Source organism: Solanum lycopersicum, chromosome 4, assembly GCF_036512215.1.
Source record: "Solanum lycopersicum chromosome 4, SLM_r2.1".
Classification (NCBI taxonomy): Eukaryota; Viridiplantae; Streptophyta; class Magnoliopsida; order Solanales; family Solanaceae; genus Solanum; species Solanum lycopersicum.
Window position 1 is genome coordinate 13,123,816 of NC_090803.1, and position 16,315 is coordinate 13,140,130.

Below are 16,315 nucleotides of genomic sequence, written 5' to 3' on the forward strand. Positions count from 1 at the left end.
ATGACTTACAATAAAAGATTAAGTTACATGAAATAAGAGGAAGAAAACTTTGAGAAACTAAATACATTTTATCATAAACTTAATTAATGTATTTGAATTCGACTCCCCTATAATGAAAAAAAAATCTACAACAATAGTGGTAGAAATGGATGTTTTTATTTATTAAAGACAAAGTCTTATGAATTCAACAAAATATTCATGTTATATATTTAATTTGTACCTCTTATTTTACTCTTTTTGATAATGTGTATAACATGCTCTCTTTATTCAAAAATATATCTTGCCATATTTGTCCATCTTTAAAAAAGTTTAAATTATTAGTGTTAATTAAAAATTAAAAATTGAAATATCATCATATAAAAACAATGAAAAATTAAAAAAACTATTTTTATTAGAATTTTCTAAATCATCATTTAAATAAAAATCTATTATGAGAGAACTATAATCTTATAGACATGATTTATATGATTAGTATAAGAAGTATATGGTAGAATTCTATTTAATTGATAAAAAGGAGATTAAGTAGAAAACAGATTACTTATTTTTATGTTAGTTAAAAAAAGGGATAATACCCAATTACCCCCCTAGCCTATACCCAAAATCCCTACGACACACCTTATCTTTGATGAGGTTCTATTACCCCCTCCGACTTATTTTTTAAGTAATATACTACCCCTTGCGTGCCTACGTGGCAAAAAACGTGTTTGCACCCATGTAGGGCGCGTGAGTGCGGAATGAGGGCAGAGTGAGTGCAGCTTTTGGTTAACAATGGCCAATGAAAATGAGCCACGTGTCAAAGCAATTTGAAAAAAATACAAAAATGAATTTTATGTTTCTCTCAAAAACATCTTCTTCCTCTTTTCAAAAAAATACCACCATTTTTATGCTTCTTCATTTTTGAAGAAGATCCATTATCATTCAAACTCCTTGATTTGAAAAGGTAAAGTAAAATTTAATATATTCTTTACATCTTTTTATGTCGATTATTAATTCTTTTTTTTGACAATGTTTATAAAGTTAGGATTATGACAAAATCCGAGTTGAATAAGTTGTGTATGGATGGGAACGATTCAATGTTTAACGCGGAAGTGCGATGCAAGCATGGAATCTTACTGCAAATGCAGACGTCTTGGTCAAATCGCAATCCCGGAAGACGATTTTGGTCTTGTCCTCACTATGAGGCCACAAACTGTAATTTCTTTAGATGGAGAGACACGGAGAGAGTTGATGAAAGATCTCGTTTTATTATTCCTAAATTGGTGAATAGGATTAACGAGTTAGAAAAAAATTATGAGCGTGTGAAGATGCAACTGGAACAGCTTGATAATTCCAACATTGAACAGTCAAAACTAGAGAAAATTCCTTTGGATGAAGGTGAAAGTCTTCGAAATTGTTATGAAAATCTGAACATCAATTCAAAGGAGAAGGTTGACAACGTAAAAGAAATGGGTGAATTGAAAGACAAGAAGAAGATGAAAGGGATGAAAATGAAGAAAACAAATAAAGGCTGTTGTTTTGGCAAATTCCTTTGTTGTCTGATGATTTGTTTTGTTGTTGTATTTGTTAGTTTTCTAACCCAAGTTGGTAGGTATAAGGATCATATAAAATTGCCATAATTTTGTGTGGTACTACAAAACCTTTATTTGCTCTATTGTAATGTAAAATTGAATTTGTTTGTGTTTGAAACTGTCTTAATTCTCTATTTGCCATGTTGATATGTTTGTGTTGGAAGTTGTAAAATGTAGTAAAGCAACAGGTATTAATCATTCTTGAGAGCAAATTGTAAGTACAAAGTTGATTGTGAAAATGTCGAGAATTAGTCACAGCGCATAGGTGCCCAGAATTTCATTGCTTAAAAGCAAATTTTCAGTACAAAATCTAAATGTGCCCAAAATTATACAAGTCACAACACATACGCAAAACAAAGTTTTCACATTGCATAAGTACCCGTAATTTCAGTACTATAACAAAAAATAGGAATATTTAGTTTTCCTTCAAACATGAAACAAAATAGTACTTATAGTGGCCACCAACAAAGTACTGATAAAACACCATTGATATCAACATTATAGTTTCCATGGGTGTTGAGCTTGTGAAGAGGAGGAAGCATTTGGGTTTGAAAGCCTTGATTGATCTCTAATCTGCTGGAGCCTTCTAGTTGTGATTGCCTGATTTCCTTTCCACTTCAATCCGCTTGTCGGTTTGAAACCAACATCCCTAGTTACAATACTTGATCTCAAAATTCTCTTTGGTCCGGCTAATATTGTGCTACTTGGCAGTCCAGGCTACAAAATTTTTAGAGAACTAAGATTATTAGAGAATAAATGTGCAAGTTATTAGAGAACAAACAATATGAATGCATCGCAATACTTACATTGAAAGTTTTGAAACCATTTTTAGCTTGAAACACACCCATACCAGTGACTCTTGGCTTTTTAAATTGAGTTGTGTTTTCAACACCCTTTCCTTTCCTGGTAGTAGCAGCTTCCTTTGGTGCAACATTTGTGTTCTGGTCTACACCATGTGTTGTACTACCTTGAGAACATGTAAACCAATTTTCAAGTGGATGATTACTACCTCTTCCCGCACTTCCCAATCCCCTACCCCTTCCTCTACCACTCCTAGATCTTGATAATACTCTAACACCATTTACACTTGCACATTCTTCATGTGTTGGTGTTCTTGAAGTTGTAGGAGGTGCAGTGGTTCTAGGAGAGGCCCTTGATGCACTTGCTCTAGCTCTTGTTGTTCTTGAAGTTGTTGGAGGTGCAATAATTGTAGATGAATCCCCTGTTGCACTTGCATTTGCACTTGTGTTTTTAGGTCTGCCTCTCCCCCTTTTGGCAACAGGCTCACTCTCAATATTTGTTGATTTCTAATTAGCAAAAAAAATATTATATTAGTAAGTTGATTACACTTTAAAAGTAAGTGACAAAATAGTAATGTACCTTTGGTCTTCCCCTTCCTTTTTTTGAACTTGATGGTTCTTCAACATTTGAAGTAGGGGTAGCTCTCTGTTCCCCGGCAGTAGAACCAACTCCATCACTCCTTCGTAAATGACAACTTCTTTTATTGTGACCTTTAACATGGCAAAGACTACATGTCATAGTTAGTCCTGTTTTAGATAATTTACCACACACCTTCTTTTCACCAACCTCTTTCCTTCTCAACTTTCTAGGTCTGCCTGGCATTTTTTTTATCACTGGTGGATCAACAAGAGGATTTTTTGATTCTGGCAACATTGGCATGTTATTCATAGGTTGTATGAAGTGTGAGTAAGTCATCAAGTACCTCTCTTTAGAGTAGCATGGATGAATGAAATCATGTGGGTCATATTGTTTATGCAACATTGCAGCAAAAGCATGTGCACATGGTATACCCTTCAATATCCAAGATCTACAACTACACTCCCTCTTTCTCAAACATACAGTGTGTTGTTTGTATCCATCCAAAACCTCATAGCCAGTTACTCCATTAAACTCAATGTTACATGCCATTGACTTATCAATATTTTGTTCTAGTACTTTCATTGCCATTGGAGAGAAATTGCTTATCCAAGAGTTTGGAAATTCACTTAACCTAGCTAACCTATTCATGACCTTAATTCTTATCTCTTCAAGCATAGAAATAATGGTTTTATGCCTTGCAGACAAAATCCAAGCATTAAAGCTTTCACACATATTATTATCTATAGCATCAGACTTGACTTCACAATTAAAATACACCTTACACCAATATTCTTTATCATAGTAAATTAGGTCATCCACTATACCTGTACCTCCAGTACCTAGTTTAGACAACTCGTGCAGATTTTCTCTGAATTCAGCTTCAAAAGTACTTCTAGCACACTTGCATAACTGATTTTTCCTTTGCAGCCCTCTCCAATTCTTTGACCGATTTGCTAGTATATGCCTAGCACACATTCTTTCCTCACAAGCTGGCAACAACTCCTTTATAGCTATATCCAGTCCCTAACAGTTACAACAAACATTAGATAATTAAGTTTAAAAAAGGGATAAACCAACAAATAATTTAAAACAAGTTTACCTTTTGCATGTCTGACATAATTGTGAAACTTGTTCCATCTCCTAATCTCAAGTCTTCTTTCAACAGAGAAATAAACCAACTCCAAGTGATTGTGTTCTCATTTTCAACTACAGCCCAAGCAAGTGGAAGCATTTGATTATTGCCATCTTTAGCCACTGCAATAAGTAATTGACCCCTGCAAACCCCCTTCAAGAAACAACCATCCAGACCGATGCATTTTCTAGCTGACATAAATGCCATCTTGAGTGCAACAAAACAAATATAAAATGCCTCAAATACTGGCCTACCAGATTCATTAGCTTCTCCTAGCTTCACCACACAAGTACTCCCAGGATTAGTCCTCAGCAACTCATCCTTATAATCAAGAATTCTCCCAAATTCCTTAACATGATCACCCATAAGTTCATTCAAAATTTTAGCTCTTGCTTTTCTAGTTGTGGTCTTACCAACATGCACATTATACTTCTTACGGATTAACTCTTGCAGCTTGAACACTCTGATATTTGGTTGTTCAATAACTTTCTTTTTAAAAACAGTAGCAATGAATCTAGAGTTGCACAAATAATTCCTAGTAGCCTTTTGACATGAATGGACTGACATGTAAGTCTTAATAACAAAGTTATTAGTCTTCTTGTCCAAACTTGCATATAACAACCATTTGCAATTTACCTTGCAACATCTCACCCTTACTCTATTTGGCTCATTCACACACTTTTCAATCTGAACCCCTCTCTGAATTGCATACTTAGTGACTGCCAATCTAAACTCTTTTACACTTTCAAAAACCATACCCAATTGTCACACAATCTTCTTAATATTGGGATCAAATCTGACTCTCTCAATGGTATGTTTTTTCCTTTTTGTATTAGGCAGTTTCAACTTCATTTTTTCACCTTCTTGTAGACAACTATCATCTGTGTCAGTTTCAAAACTACAAGCATAAGAACTTGCATAATATGGTTCATCACCCCCAACCTTCCTTCTAAAGTACAGCTATTGATAGCTGTCTCATCAAACCCAAGATCTGCTCCAGCATTACCACATGCTACTTCTTCAGTATCTGCAGGAATTTTTTCCCTTCTTTTTTTCCTCCTCAAAAAAGATCTTTTCTCAGCCCTCAGTTGACTTAACTCCTCATGAACATCACTTTCATATTGATCATCTTCAAGTATTTCACTATCTTCAGAATCATCACTCTCTTCAGTTGACTCATCAGATTCTTTTACAGAGTATTCACTATCTTCAGAATATGATGGATCACTATTTAGAGCTGTTGGGTTTGAAGTAGAAAGAATATTTGAGGTAGTATTTATAGTTATATCTACCCCATTATAAGCAGCCTCGCCTTGATTATATCCACTATCCTCAGTGGTCCCAAATTTATTAAAAGTTGCACCAGAATCCTCACCAGGCATGTGGACATATACTTCCAAAACAGAACCACTTTGCAAACAATTGCACATTGCTAAGAGAATATCATCATTGTCAATATCTCCTAAAATGCAACTATTAGGTGGCCGGACACTAAATTTACAATTTGAACTATACCCTAGTTCTTTAATATAGTCCTTAATCTCAAAGTATGATATTGTATCCACATCAATATCATAATATTCACTCACTAACCCACCCACATATCTTGCTTTATCACCTTCATACAACAAGGCCCCACCATGATAAAACTTTAAAGTAATGAATGTAAACCCACTCATACCTATATGCATAAACATAACAATAATTAAGTAAAAGTTGCTAATAGAATATAATAATTGACTAAGAAAACACATACCCAAATAGTTATAAAAACAATTCAAGTTGAAGAAAACACATACCTAGCCCCACACATACAGAACACAATACCCCACATAAATAACACAATACACGACATATCTTTATCTTCTTACAATTAGGTATGTAACCCCACACAGACACAACACAACATCCAACATATATTTTTTTCTTAGGATAATGTTATTTAACTTTAACCCCACACCCACACAGACACAACACAATACCCAACATGAAGTTACTTTATTGTAACCCAGAATATAAGACAGCACAGAAAAACACCCAACTCGTCTTTATCTTCTTGCATGTTTCATATTATAACAACATAACTCACACAAAAATAATACCACCCAACCAACCCACACCCAAAACACGTTTCATATAAATGTATGAATAACAAGTTACATACACCCATAACAACAAAGGTGACAGTATGAATATATGAATAACATCAACCCTAAAAATAAGAAATTTGATATCTAACAGAACCACAACATAAACCCTAAAAGTTATATTTCACTCAAAATCGAAATCAATATTTAACATTTCATAACCCCTACAAAATCTAAGCATAACCACTACAAAATCTAAGCATAACAACAAAAAACAAAATAAATGAAGAAAAAACTAACCTTTGAACTCAACTCAGTCACGATTCTTGCTGAATGAAATCGACCCACGTCCCACACTGTCACGATTGAAATCGATCCACACACTGCAACCAAAAATTAACTCCCAAAATCCAACAACGAAAATCAAATTTTGACTGAAAATCTAATTTCTTAGCTTTGAAATCACACATGCAAATACTTTCCCTCTATCTTCATCTACTTTTTCGGTAAAATGAATTTGGGAAAGAGTAAACGCCAGACTAGGGAAGTGTAAAGTCACTTTATCGAAAAGTGAAAAGTGGGTCCCGGCACGTGTTCAACAAACAAATGGACATTGCAGATTATTTTTGCCACGTAGGCACGCAAGGGGTAGTATATTACTTAAAAAATAAGTCGGAGGGGGTAATAGGACCTCATCAAAGATAAGGTGTGTCGTAGGGATTTTGGGTATAGGCTTAGGGGGGTAATTGGGTATTATCCCTTAAAAGAACACTAAAAAGGTTCTTCAAAAAGATTCATGAAAAATAACATGTCTAAAAGTATGACAAATAATATATTTATCATATTTTGACCCAAAAAATAAAATAGACCATTTTGGAATTAAACTATTAATAAGAATAGATTTTTAGACTTATATATTAATGTCAAAACTATTTTTAGCTTAAATTTATTAATAAATGATATTTTTATTCAATTTTAAATAATTTAAGTCGTTTTAAATGTTTTTTTCTCCAAAAAATTGGTATGATATATATATATATATATATATATAAATATATATATATATATATATATATATATATTGTCACACTCTTTTTCAACGCACGACATAAGAGTTTTTCCAATTTAAGTGACGTTATTGAATAGAAATTATTTTGATTTTTCAGAATCGCCACTTGAAATTAAGTTATGTTGTTCCAAGTCATATTTTTATTTAATTCCTAATCAAAAGGTAAATGACTCTTTATATGGTATGCGAATTTCTAGTTTATAAATGATATTAATAAATTAAATTATAACCAATAGTTGAGCGTCAAGTATTTTAAAAATATATAAATAGTTTAAACTTAAAATTGTTAATTAAGTGGTCAATTTTGAACCCAAAGGTAGATGACAAGAGTATTTTGGAGCCAATAGATGGATGCGAAGGGCATTTTGAAGCCAATAGGTGGATGAAGGGTATTTTTGTACCATTTCCAATACTTCAAGAATATTTTAGGCCCTTTTTCGTATTTAAATTGTAGAATTTTAGTGTTTTCTTGGTATTTTCGAAACTTTTTCTGTTCTGGATGTGTTTTATTTTATGTGGGTTTTGAGTATTTCATCAATGGTTACTGGTGTTAAGGAAGTGTCTGGTGAGACGACAGTGGCTGAAGCTCCTACTGTTCAGTCTTTATCATCACCAAACACGGATAACACCAGCTATAATTCTGAAACTAATGGTGTTAGGGATTCATCTGCATCAATCGCAAATGGGTTTTGGGTTTTGATAAATACTTATTAGGATATTTTAGAGGGAATCGGGTAGGAATTTTCTTCTTTGTTGATTCCAAACAAATAACTATCGGCAAAAAGGGTTGTGAAATGAGAACTTTCTGTTTTTCTTTCTATTGGATTCACTCATAGATTATCAAAATTCAGCAACAACAATAATCATCATAATGCTCTTCGTTTTTACAACATTATTTGCCCTTCTCCCTCCAAGAATAGGGTCAGAATTGGGGTTATGGGTGGGTCATTAGCTAATGGGTTAAAAACAATGGTCAAATAGGTAGTTGCTTTGGATTTCGACATGTGTACATAATGAGGGACCCGTTAGTGATAGGGGCATGTGTGTACCAATAATGGATGACAGGGGCTTATATGGACGAAAAATATAATAGAGGGTATAAACATACCATTTATCAAAGTTTGAGGTATATTTTTCTTTTTCCCATTAATTTATTAATATCATTTATAAATCAACCCAATACCCACTCATACTAATTGAAATTCACCCAATTAATAAATCAATTTTACTATCAAAATCGCCTTGAAAGCTGCTAAAACACGACGAAATTACAAATTTATGAAAGTGACATAAAAAATTATCCGAGTTTGAGTCGAAGCCCCAATTAAATTTAGGTTGAGCCGCTTATTTAGGAGGACACTATTAATAAGATTCTTTGTCAAGCTTGAATTTGAATTTTATGATTAAAGGTAAAGAAGTAGTAAATCCCAAATTAATTCTTGTACTTTTTTTAATATAATTTTATAAATATTTATGATTTGTTTTACATATTAAACTTTAATATATTGTTTTTAAATAAAACATTGTCTATTAAGTAACATCATATAATTGAGACGAATGAATAATTAAGATGAATATGATCAGACTTTTAAGTTTATCGATAATTTTATTTAGACACATCAATTGTAATATATTTTAATTGAAGACTTGAATGCTTTGTACTTCCATAGGCATTTTTGTCCAAAATTTTTAGAAACACTCATTGGTTGTTGCATTAGTAATGGGGTGAATTAATTAATTGAGTGGGGTTTAATTAGTAATGGGTGGACAGTGAATTAATTAATAAGTAGAGGCGGATCTAGAATTTGGAGGTTGGGGGTGCCACGATACTTAACTAAGATAACGGATTGATTGCTTTAATTTTGGGTAACAATTCGAGTTTTTAATATATTTTTGTAATAAATAAATCGATCAAATATGCATGTAAGTAATATTTTTTTTTAGATATTTTGTGATTAGAGATAGCTAAACAATTGAATTTTTATTTCCTTTTTGAAATTAGTTATCTTATTTGCTGAAACTTTGAGGAAAAAAGATTTTTCACATTAAATTTGAGTTTGTATAAACCATCTAATAGTTGACACAAACATATTCCACATGCCTACTTCACTACGTCCCCATTTTGATTTGGCTTATTTCTGATGTCAAATTAACATTTTAAATAATTTTTATATCATTAGATAAATGTAAAAAATATTTTGTAAATACTATTTTAAAGTAAAAATTCATAAGTTAAACATATTGATTTATTAGTTTTGGATTATAAGCCATAAGTCAAAAGTCAATTCAAACGAGTCTGTGTAACACTTTGAAAGTCCAAGACCTAATCTAGAGCCTCACATGAAGAGAAAATACTTAGAATACTATTTTAAGGACTAAAATAATGTATTTAAAACATTTAGGAAGTGTTGGAGTCAAAATAGCAAAACGTCAAAGAAAGTTCATGACTTCTGGTGAATTATGAAATGTGCGCTAGCGTGACTTGGCATGTTTCAATGGGGTTTAGGAGTCAAAATTTAAAAAAAATTGGTAAAAAGGTGTTAAACAAGTATAAGAGTGTGTTTAGGGTCGAAATGTCTGGGTACGACTCCCCAAGGACCACCTTATGGGCCCTTATAGAGGACCCCTCAATTTGACCCCAAAAGTTGTCTTTGATAGTGGCTACCTACGAAAATAATCGACTAGCCGTCATCTGATCGACGAGGCGTCGATGGCTCCGTGGTCCAACACTTAGCCAAAATCCCAAATTGGTCCAAAAGATCAGTCTCTGAATTAATTGACAGTTGTGCAGTATGGGGGCGTCGACTGACCTACGAATCGTAGCTCGAGGTCTTGTAGGCCATGGTCTGATCTTGAATGTCGAGTTTTAAGTGAGGGAATATATTAGTTAGTTTCTTAGGTGGTTAATTAATTGCTAGGGGGTGTCTAATTAAGTTAGTTAAGAGATTATTAAAGACCTGGAACTCATTAACTTAACCCATTACCCTAATTCCCAAACTTGAATCTCTCTTCCTTCTCTCTATTTTCTCTCTCTATTTCCCCAAGACTCCACTAAAGACAAATTCAAGGGCATTAGGGCTGTGAGAATTAAATTTTCAGAAGTTGTCAAAAAGATAGGATTTCTTCTTATTCCGAAATTAATCTTTCATATTGAATTGTTATTGGTTTCCTTTGATTATTAATGATAAAATATGATTGTTTATGGGTTAATAGTTGTAGTTCTTTATCATTGACTTAGTTTGTGATAATTGGATCTTTTACCCTCACCCTAGTTATAAATTGAACTTGGTGATGGTTAGGGTTGTTAGAATTGATTATGTTATTGCTTAATTCACTATATTATGACGATCATGAGTGATTTATTTTATAATTGTGATTAATTAAGGGTGAGATTCTTCATGAAGGCTATGGAGGCTATTTGGTAAGACATTGTGATTCTCTACTCTTTACTTCAATTATGATGGATTGTATTTGGTGATGGTGTTGTGCAATTGAAGTATTGAATGTGACTAGATTTAGGGATATATGATGTGATAAATATGATAATGGCATGATATGAATATGATGAATGTGAGATGAAAATGATTTCTCTTGTTTGCCTTAGATGAAAAGATGATGGTATGTTGATCTCACTAATGATGGTTGTGTGATGAAAGGAAGTCTCATCTCATGCCTAATGAACAAAATGATATGCTATACAAGGGGGTAGACTCCTATGACCTAAATTAAGCTATGATTGTTAAAGAATGACTTAATGACACTTCAAAAAGGGACTTTAGTTTAGCACCTAGTGAACTTGACAATGAGAAGTGTTGACTCCCCCATAGAAGGGAGATTCACCAAGGGTTCTCATGAGATAGTCACTATAATGCGATTGTGCATAAAGAGAGTCCAACATATGTTTTCTAGTTCTTAAACTATGTTTCCCCCATAAGAAAACTAGCTAGTGGATCCACCAAGAATTCTATGTTAATGTTTGGTCCTACCTTGGCTTATATGAAGCATGACATTACTTATGATCTCTTTCCTTGTTTACTTGATTATCTGGGGTTATGGGACTTCACATTAGCATTGCACTTGTATGCTTGGTTTGGGATTATTGGTAAAGGTCTTGCAAGTTATGATGATATGAACTCTTATACATGTATTGTTGTTATGACATTATATTGGAGTTGTTTGGGTTATATGATCTTGATATGCTACTATTCATGTGGTATGACCTTATGTTGATATTGTTCATGTTGACTTGACATTTATTGGTAATGACGGTCTTGTGTTGCATATGTACTTGTCTTACTGAATATGTGATCATTGGTTTGTATGTGTTCTTATTTGTGCATTAAGGCTTTCAAAGGTGACTTAGCAGGACTTCGAAATATATGTCCCTTTTAGCATGATTTTCAAGATTGTATGTATAACGACCCGCTAGATCATTTTGACAATTAAAACTATTTTGACTTTTTCCAAATAATTTAAAAGGACATTTAAAACTATTCGATAACTACAAAAATCTAATTAATAAAACTTCTATTAAATAAATAATATAGATAATAGGTCAGTAGAGTTTCACGGTTAATAACTATTATTTTTAAAAAAGGGAGGTAGAGGCGGAAACTCACATAGACAACCAACGAGAGGAGAAAGTAATAATCACTGCTCGTGAAAATAAAGGAATCCTCGTCCACCTTAAGGTGTGCTGTCAGAGTAAATTGGAATGTTGTTATTATTATATTATCATATGAAGTTAATATGAAAGTGGGAAAAGAATTGGTAATTAAATATATATATATATATATATATATATATATATATAAATTAGAGAACGAATGTTTTCTTTTTAGTATTATTTGAATCAACCTAAAAGCAATTAATGTCACTAATGATCCATCATTCTGATGGTGGGTAGTTTTTTTTTTTTTTTAAATTTGAGTTTATTTTAATCTTATTTCGAAAATAAAAGGATTGGGGACAAGATTTAGATATCAATCATTAGGCAATCATGCCAATAATTTGGCATTCAATAGAGATAATTGAGAAACTTGGCATTTTGCAGAATGGGTTTAAGAGAAAATGGTCACGTTACATGCTTCTTCAATGAGGGGATTTGATTCTTATCTTATTATTTATCAAATTAAGATACTAGTTTTTGATATATTGAGATAGATAATTAATTGTTAGATATATATTATATGATTTAACATTGAATTTTAGAGTGTTTGGAGAGATTAAGGTTAAATTTTTTGCTTGAAATTTAACAAATATGATAATTTTGACATATAAATCATATAAAGATTTGGAGCTTGATTAGAGATATAAGTGGGTTTTAGGGTCTATGATAGACATAATAATTTGAATGTCTACAAACTCTCTTACTTATGAATATTGCATAATTGGTAGATTGGAAATGTTCCGAAACTTTATGGAAATGAAAGGAAAAATCTTGAAGATTCGTGAGTTCGACATTTAAGGTATGTTAAGACTTTTCAAACTTGTTGAAGGACTTTTTCCTAATTAATGATTAGAATTGAAATAGACAAAAGGGTAAGGGCGAAAGATGGAGATCTCGTATCAATGGTGTGACAGACATTGGTACGAGTACCAATGTTATAAAGGAAAAGTTATTACTATAGAATGTGGATTGTAATTTGAGAATACCAAAACATATGGACATTAGTTGATATATTATTGACTTGAATTCCTTATGTGAATGTGCGTTCTTTATTACTCCTGTATAATTGTGATAATTGATGTGCTTATGTATTATGTTGATATTTGGTTGATTTAGGTGCATCATCATCCCCTTACTTGAAATAATATTGTGTACATGCATTGATATGAGATTGAGTATAAGTTGGGCACGTGGAGATCGTCCGTGCTAGGGATGGTGAGATGTAAAGATTATAATTTGGGCACGTGGAGACCGTCCATGCAAAAATTATTTAATTTTATGATAGTGCATTGAGATCGTCTGCACAGACACGTGGAGTTCGTCCGTGTCGATATATGGACCTCGCTAGTCCCCCATGAGTCATTAACTCTCGATGTATTTCCGAGGAGTATCATGTATATATGGTTGACATAGTACTGGATATTTTGAGGCATATCATTTCACGGTGTCATATTGCATTGCATCTTGTGACATCTTTCATTCTTGTTTGATTATGTATTTTTATTGGTGGTTGAAAAATACTTGATATTTGATTACCTCTATATGATGAAACTTGACTAGTAAGTGTAATATAGACTTGTGTAATTAAAGAATTGACTTTTATTTTATAAAATCCCATCAATACTTCTTCGTTGTCGATCAATGAGATATACTGGGTACACGTGATTTCATACTCATACTACACTTGTTGCACTCTTTCTGGTGTAAATTCGATTTCGAATACGAGCACATCTCATGGAGCGATTTGAGTTCGAGCTTGGTGTGTCTTGGAGCTGTGGTGAGATGTTTGGTTGTTCCGTGGCCTACATATCCATCTATCTTTTACTTATTCTGTTATATTAGTATTCAGACATGATATCCCTTATGTTGAATTTGTCATTTCAGTTTCAGTCTTGTATCGTATTTAGAAGCTCTTGTACTTATGTCATCAATTCTTGGACGGTATTTTTAGATTTCCGCAATTCGTACTTATAAATAGCTTTATGTTGGAGATTTTTTTCACTTGGTGTTTATTTTTCTCACTATTTAGTTAAAATTGGTAAATATGTTGGGTTGGCTTACCTATTGGTTGGAAACGTAGGTGCCATCATGACTTGTAAAATTGGGTTGGGTTGGGTCGTGACAAATTTCATATCAGAGCCCTAGGTTTATCGGTCTCACGAGTACTAGAGCAATGCCTAGTAGAGTCTTACGGATCGGTATGATGATGTCCATACCTATCCTTTAGAGTTTATAGGACATTTAGGAAATAAAATTCTTTCATTAATTATCGTGTACACTTGACCTTGTTGAAATTCTAATCTTGATATCTCATTCTCTCTTAGATGGCGAGGACTCGTACATCGACAAGGGGTGGTCAAGAGCCTATTCCTGCACCTGCTTCTGGGAGCACTATCCGAGGTAGTTTTAGGGGACAATCTCGAGGTCGAGGTTGAGGTCGGGGTAGGGGCTGTACTACATCACTTGTGGACGGTCAAGTACCAATATCTACCCAGGGCGTGGTAGGACCGTACCTCCTGATGCAGATGTTGTTCATGAGGATGTGCAAGATCGTGTCAAGGGGGATGGGCCAGCTCAGGCTCCACCCAATATTATTGCCATCCCAGTGGTTCAAGATACCTTGACTTGTATGTTAGGACTCCTAGAGAGGATGGCTCAGGCAGGAACTTTGCTTGTCACTTTCGATAGCTCACAGAAACGTGTTGGAGGTCAGACTCCGGATCCATTAGCTTCTACAGATTCTCCGACTCCCATGACTTATCCAGCTGCTGCTGTAGCTCCCCGTTTGGATAGTATGAAATTTCCAGGTATTGCATCACATTTGGCAAACATGCCTTCCATGAATATTGATGAACAAAAGATGTTTGAGAGGTTCAGACTAATGAATCCCCCGACTTATACTGGTGACTTAACTGAGGATGCATATAAATTTATAGTTAGTTGTTATGAGAGGTTGCATAATTTTGGATTAGTGGAGTCTTATGGAGTTGACTATACTGCATTTCAGATGACTAGCTCTGCCAAGCAGTGGTGGAGGGATTATATTAGCCGTAGGCCAACTGGATCCCCTTAACTATCCTGGACTTAATTTACTAAGGTATTTCTAGCAAAGTTTGTTCCACGCAGTAAGAGGGAGCACAAGAGGGCCGAGTTTGAGGGTTTGCAACAAGATGGTATGTCAGTCGCAGAGTATGAGGGTAAATTTCATGCTTTAGCTAGAGATGCTTCGATGATACTTCCCACAGAGGCTGAGAGAGTCAGAAGGTTTTTTAAGGGGCTGAATATTCCAATTCGTCTGGAGTTTCTCAGGTTGCTACTTCTGGTGTTCCATTCCATAAGGTGGTAGATACTGCTATGAAGTTAGAGATGATTCGATGTGAGGTATTTTAGTAGCGTGAGGGCAAGAGGACCTGTCATTCAGGTCATTATGGTGGTGCTCCGCCTAGGAGTCTAGGTTACTTGGGGAGAGGTTATCACTCTCAGTCTAGCGCACCCATCCGTGCAGTTTTACCAGCGTCTGAGGCTGGTTACGCTGGGGATAGTTCTTCGAGTTTGGTGCATACTTCACATGGTTCATCTTCTAGAGTTGTAGGTTGTGGAGGAAATTCTAGTCATTCAGGCTCCTCTCATCAGCCTGTGTCTCGTAGGGGTAGTTTTGAGTGTGATCATATAGAAAACTTTGTGAGAAACTTCCCTAGGACCAGACGTGGTGGATTAATCAGGGTTCTTAGGCTTCGACTTTCGGGGCTGCACAACCTTTAACTAGGGATGGTGTACATAGTGGTAGAGTGATTCTCATTCAGGTAGAGGTGGTCCTCCTTCTGGTCGAGGTGGTGGTCGTGGAGAATCTGTTATGCTTTTTTGGGTAGGCCGGAGGCTGAGGTTTCACATGTTGTTATCATAGGTATTATTCCTGTTTGTCATCGACCAACTACTCTACTATTCGATCTAGGCTCTACTTATTCTTATATCCACATATTTTTCTCCGAGTCTTGATATATTATGTAAGTCTCTTGATTTGCGATACATGTTTCTACTCCTGTTGGGAATTTTGTAGTTGTAGATCGGGTGTATCGATTACGTATTGTTACCTTGATGGGGTATGACATTTATGCAGATTTAAAACTCTTAGATATGGTAGATTTTGATGTGATTCTTGGTATGGATTTGTTATCTTCTTATCACACAATTTTAAATTGCCACGGCAAGACAATTACTTTATCTATGCCTGGAATTCCTATAGTAGAATGGAGAGGTTCTCTTAGTCACCCTCCTAAGGGTGTGCTATCATTTCTCAAGGCTCATCAATTTGTAGAGAGAGGATGTTTGGTTTATTGGCACACATTCGAGATACTAGTGTTGAGACTCCTATGCTTGAGTCTGTTCTGGTAGTGAGTGAATTTTTAGAGG

General features: G+C 34.3%; 1 protein-coding gene across 1 annotated transcript; it reads right to left on the reverse strand.

Annotated features, from left to right (window-relative positions):
• Window positions 1-2,066: 2,066 nt before the first annotated feature.
• On the reverse strand, window positions 2,067-6,452 carry LOC138347960 (uncharacterized). The gene is made up of 3 exons (XM_069296568.1): window positions 2,949-6,452; window positions 2,375-2,875; window positions 2,067-2,285 (listed from the first exon to the last, which is right to left on the reverse strand). The coding sequence occupies exons 1-3, from the start codon at window positions 3,921-3,923 to the stop codon at window positions 2,067-2,069; spliced, it is 1,695 nt and encodes a 564-aa protein (XP_069152669.1). The 5' UTR covers window positions 3,924-6,452.
• Between the last annotated feature and the right edge of the window lie 9,863 nt (window positions 6,453-16,315).

Excerpts from the sequence above, each read along its gene's own strand:
- LOC138347960 (XM_069296568.1), bottom strand. The coding sequence starts at position 3,923 with ATGTGTGCTAGGCATATACTAGCAAATCGGTCAAAGAATTGGAGAGGG. Across the intron at positions 2,876-2,948 it reads AAGGAAGGGGAAGACCAAAG|AAATCAACAAATATTGAGAG; the intron begins GTACATTACTAT and ends TTTGCTAATTAG. Across the intron at positions 2,286-2,374 it reads ATGGTTTCAAAACTTTCAAT|CCTGGACTGCCAAGTAGCAC; the intron begins GTAAGTATTGCG and ends AAAATTTTGTAG.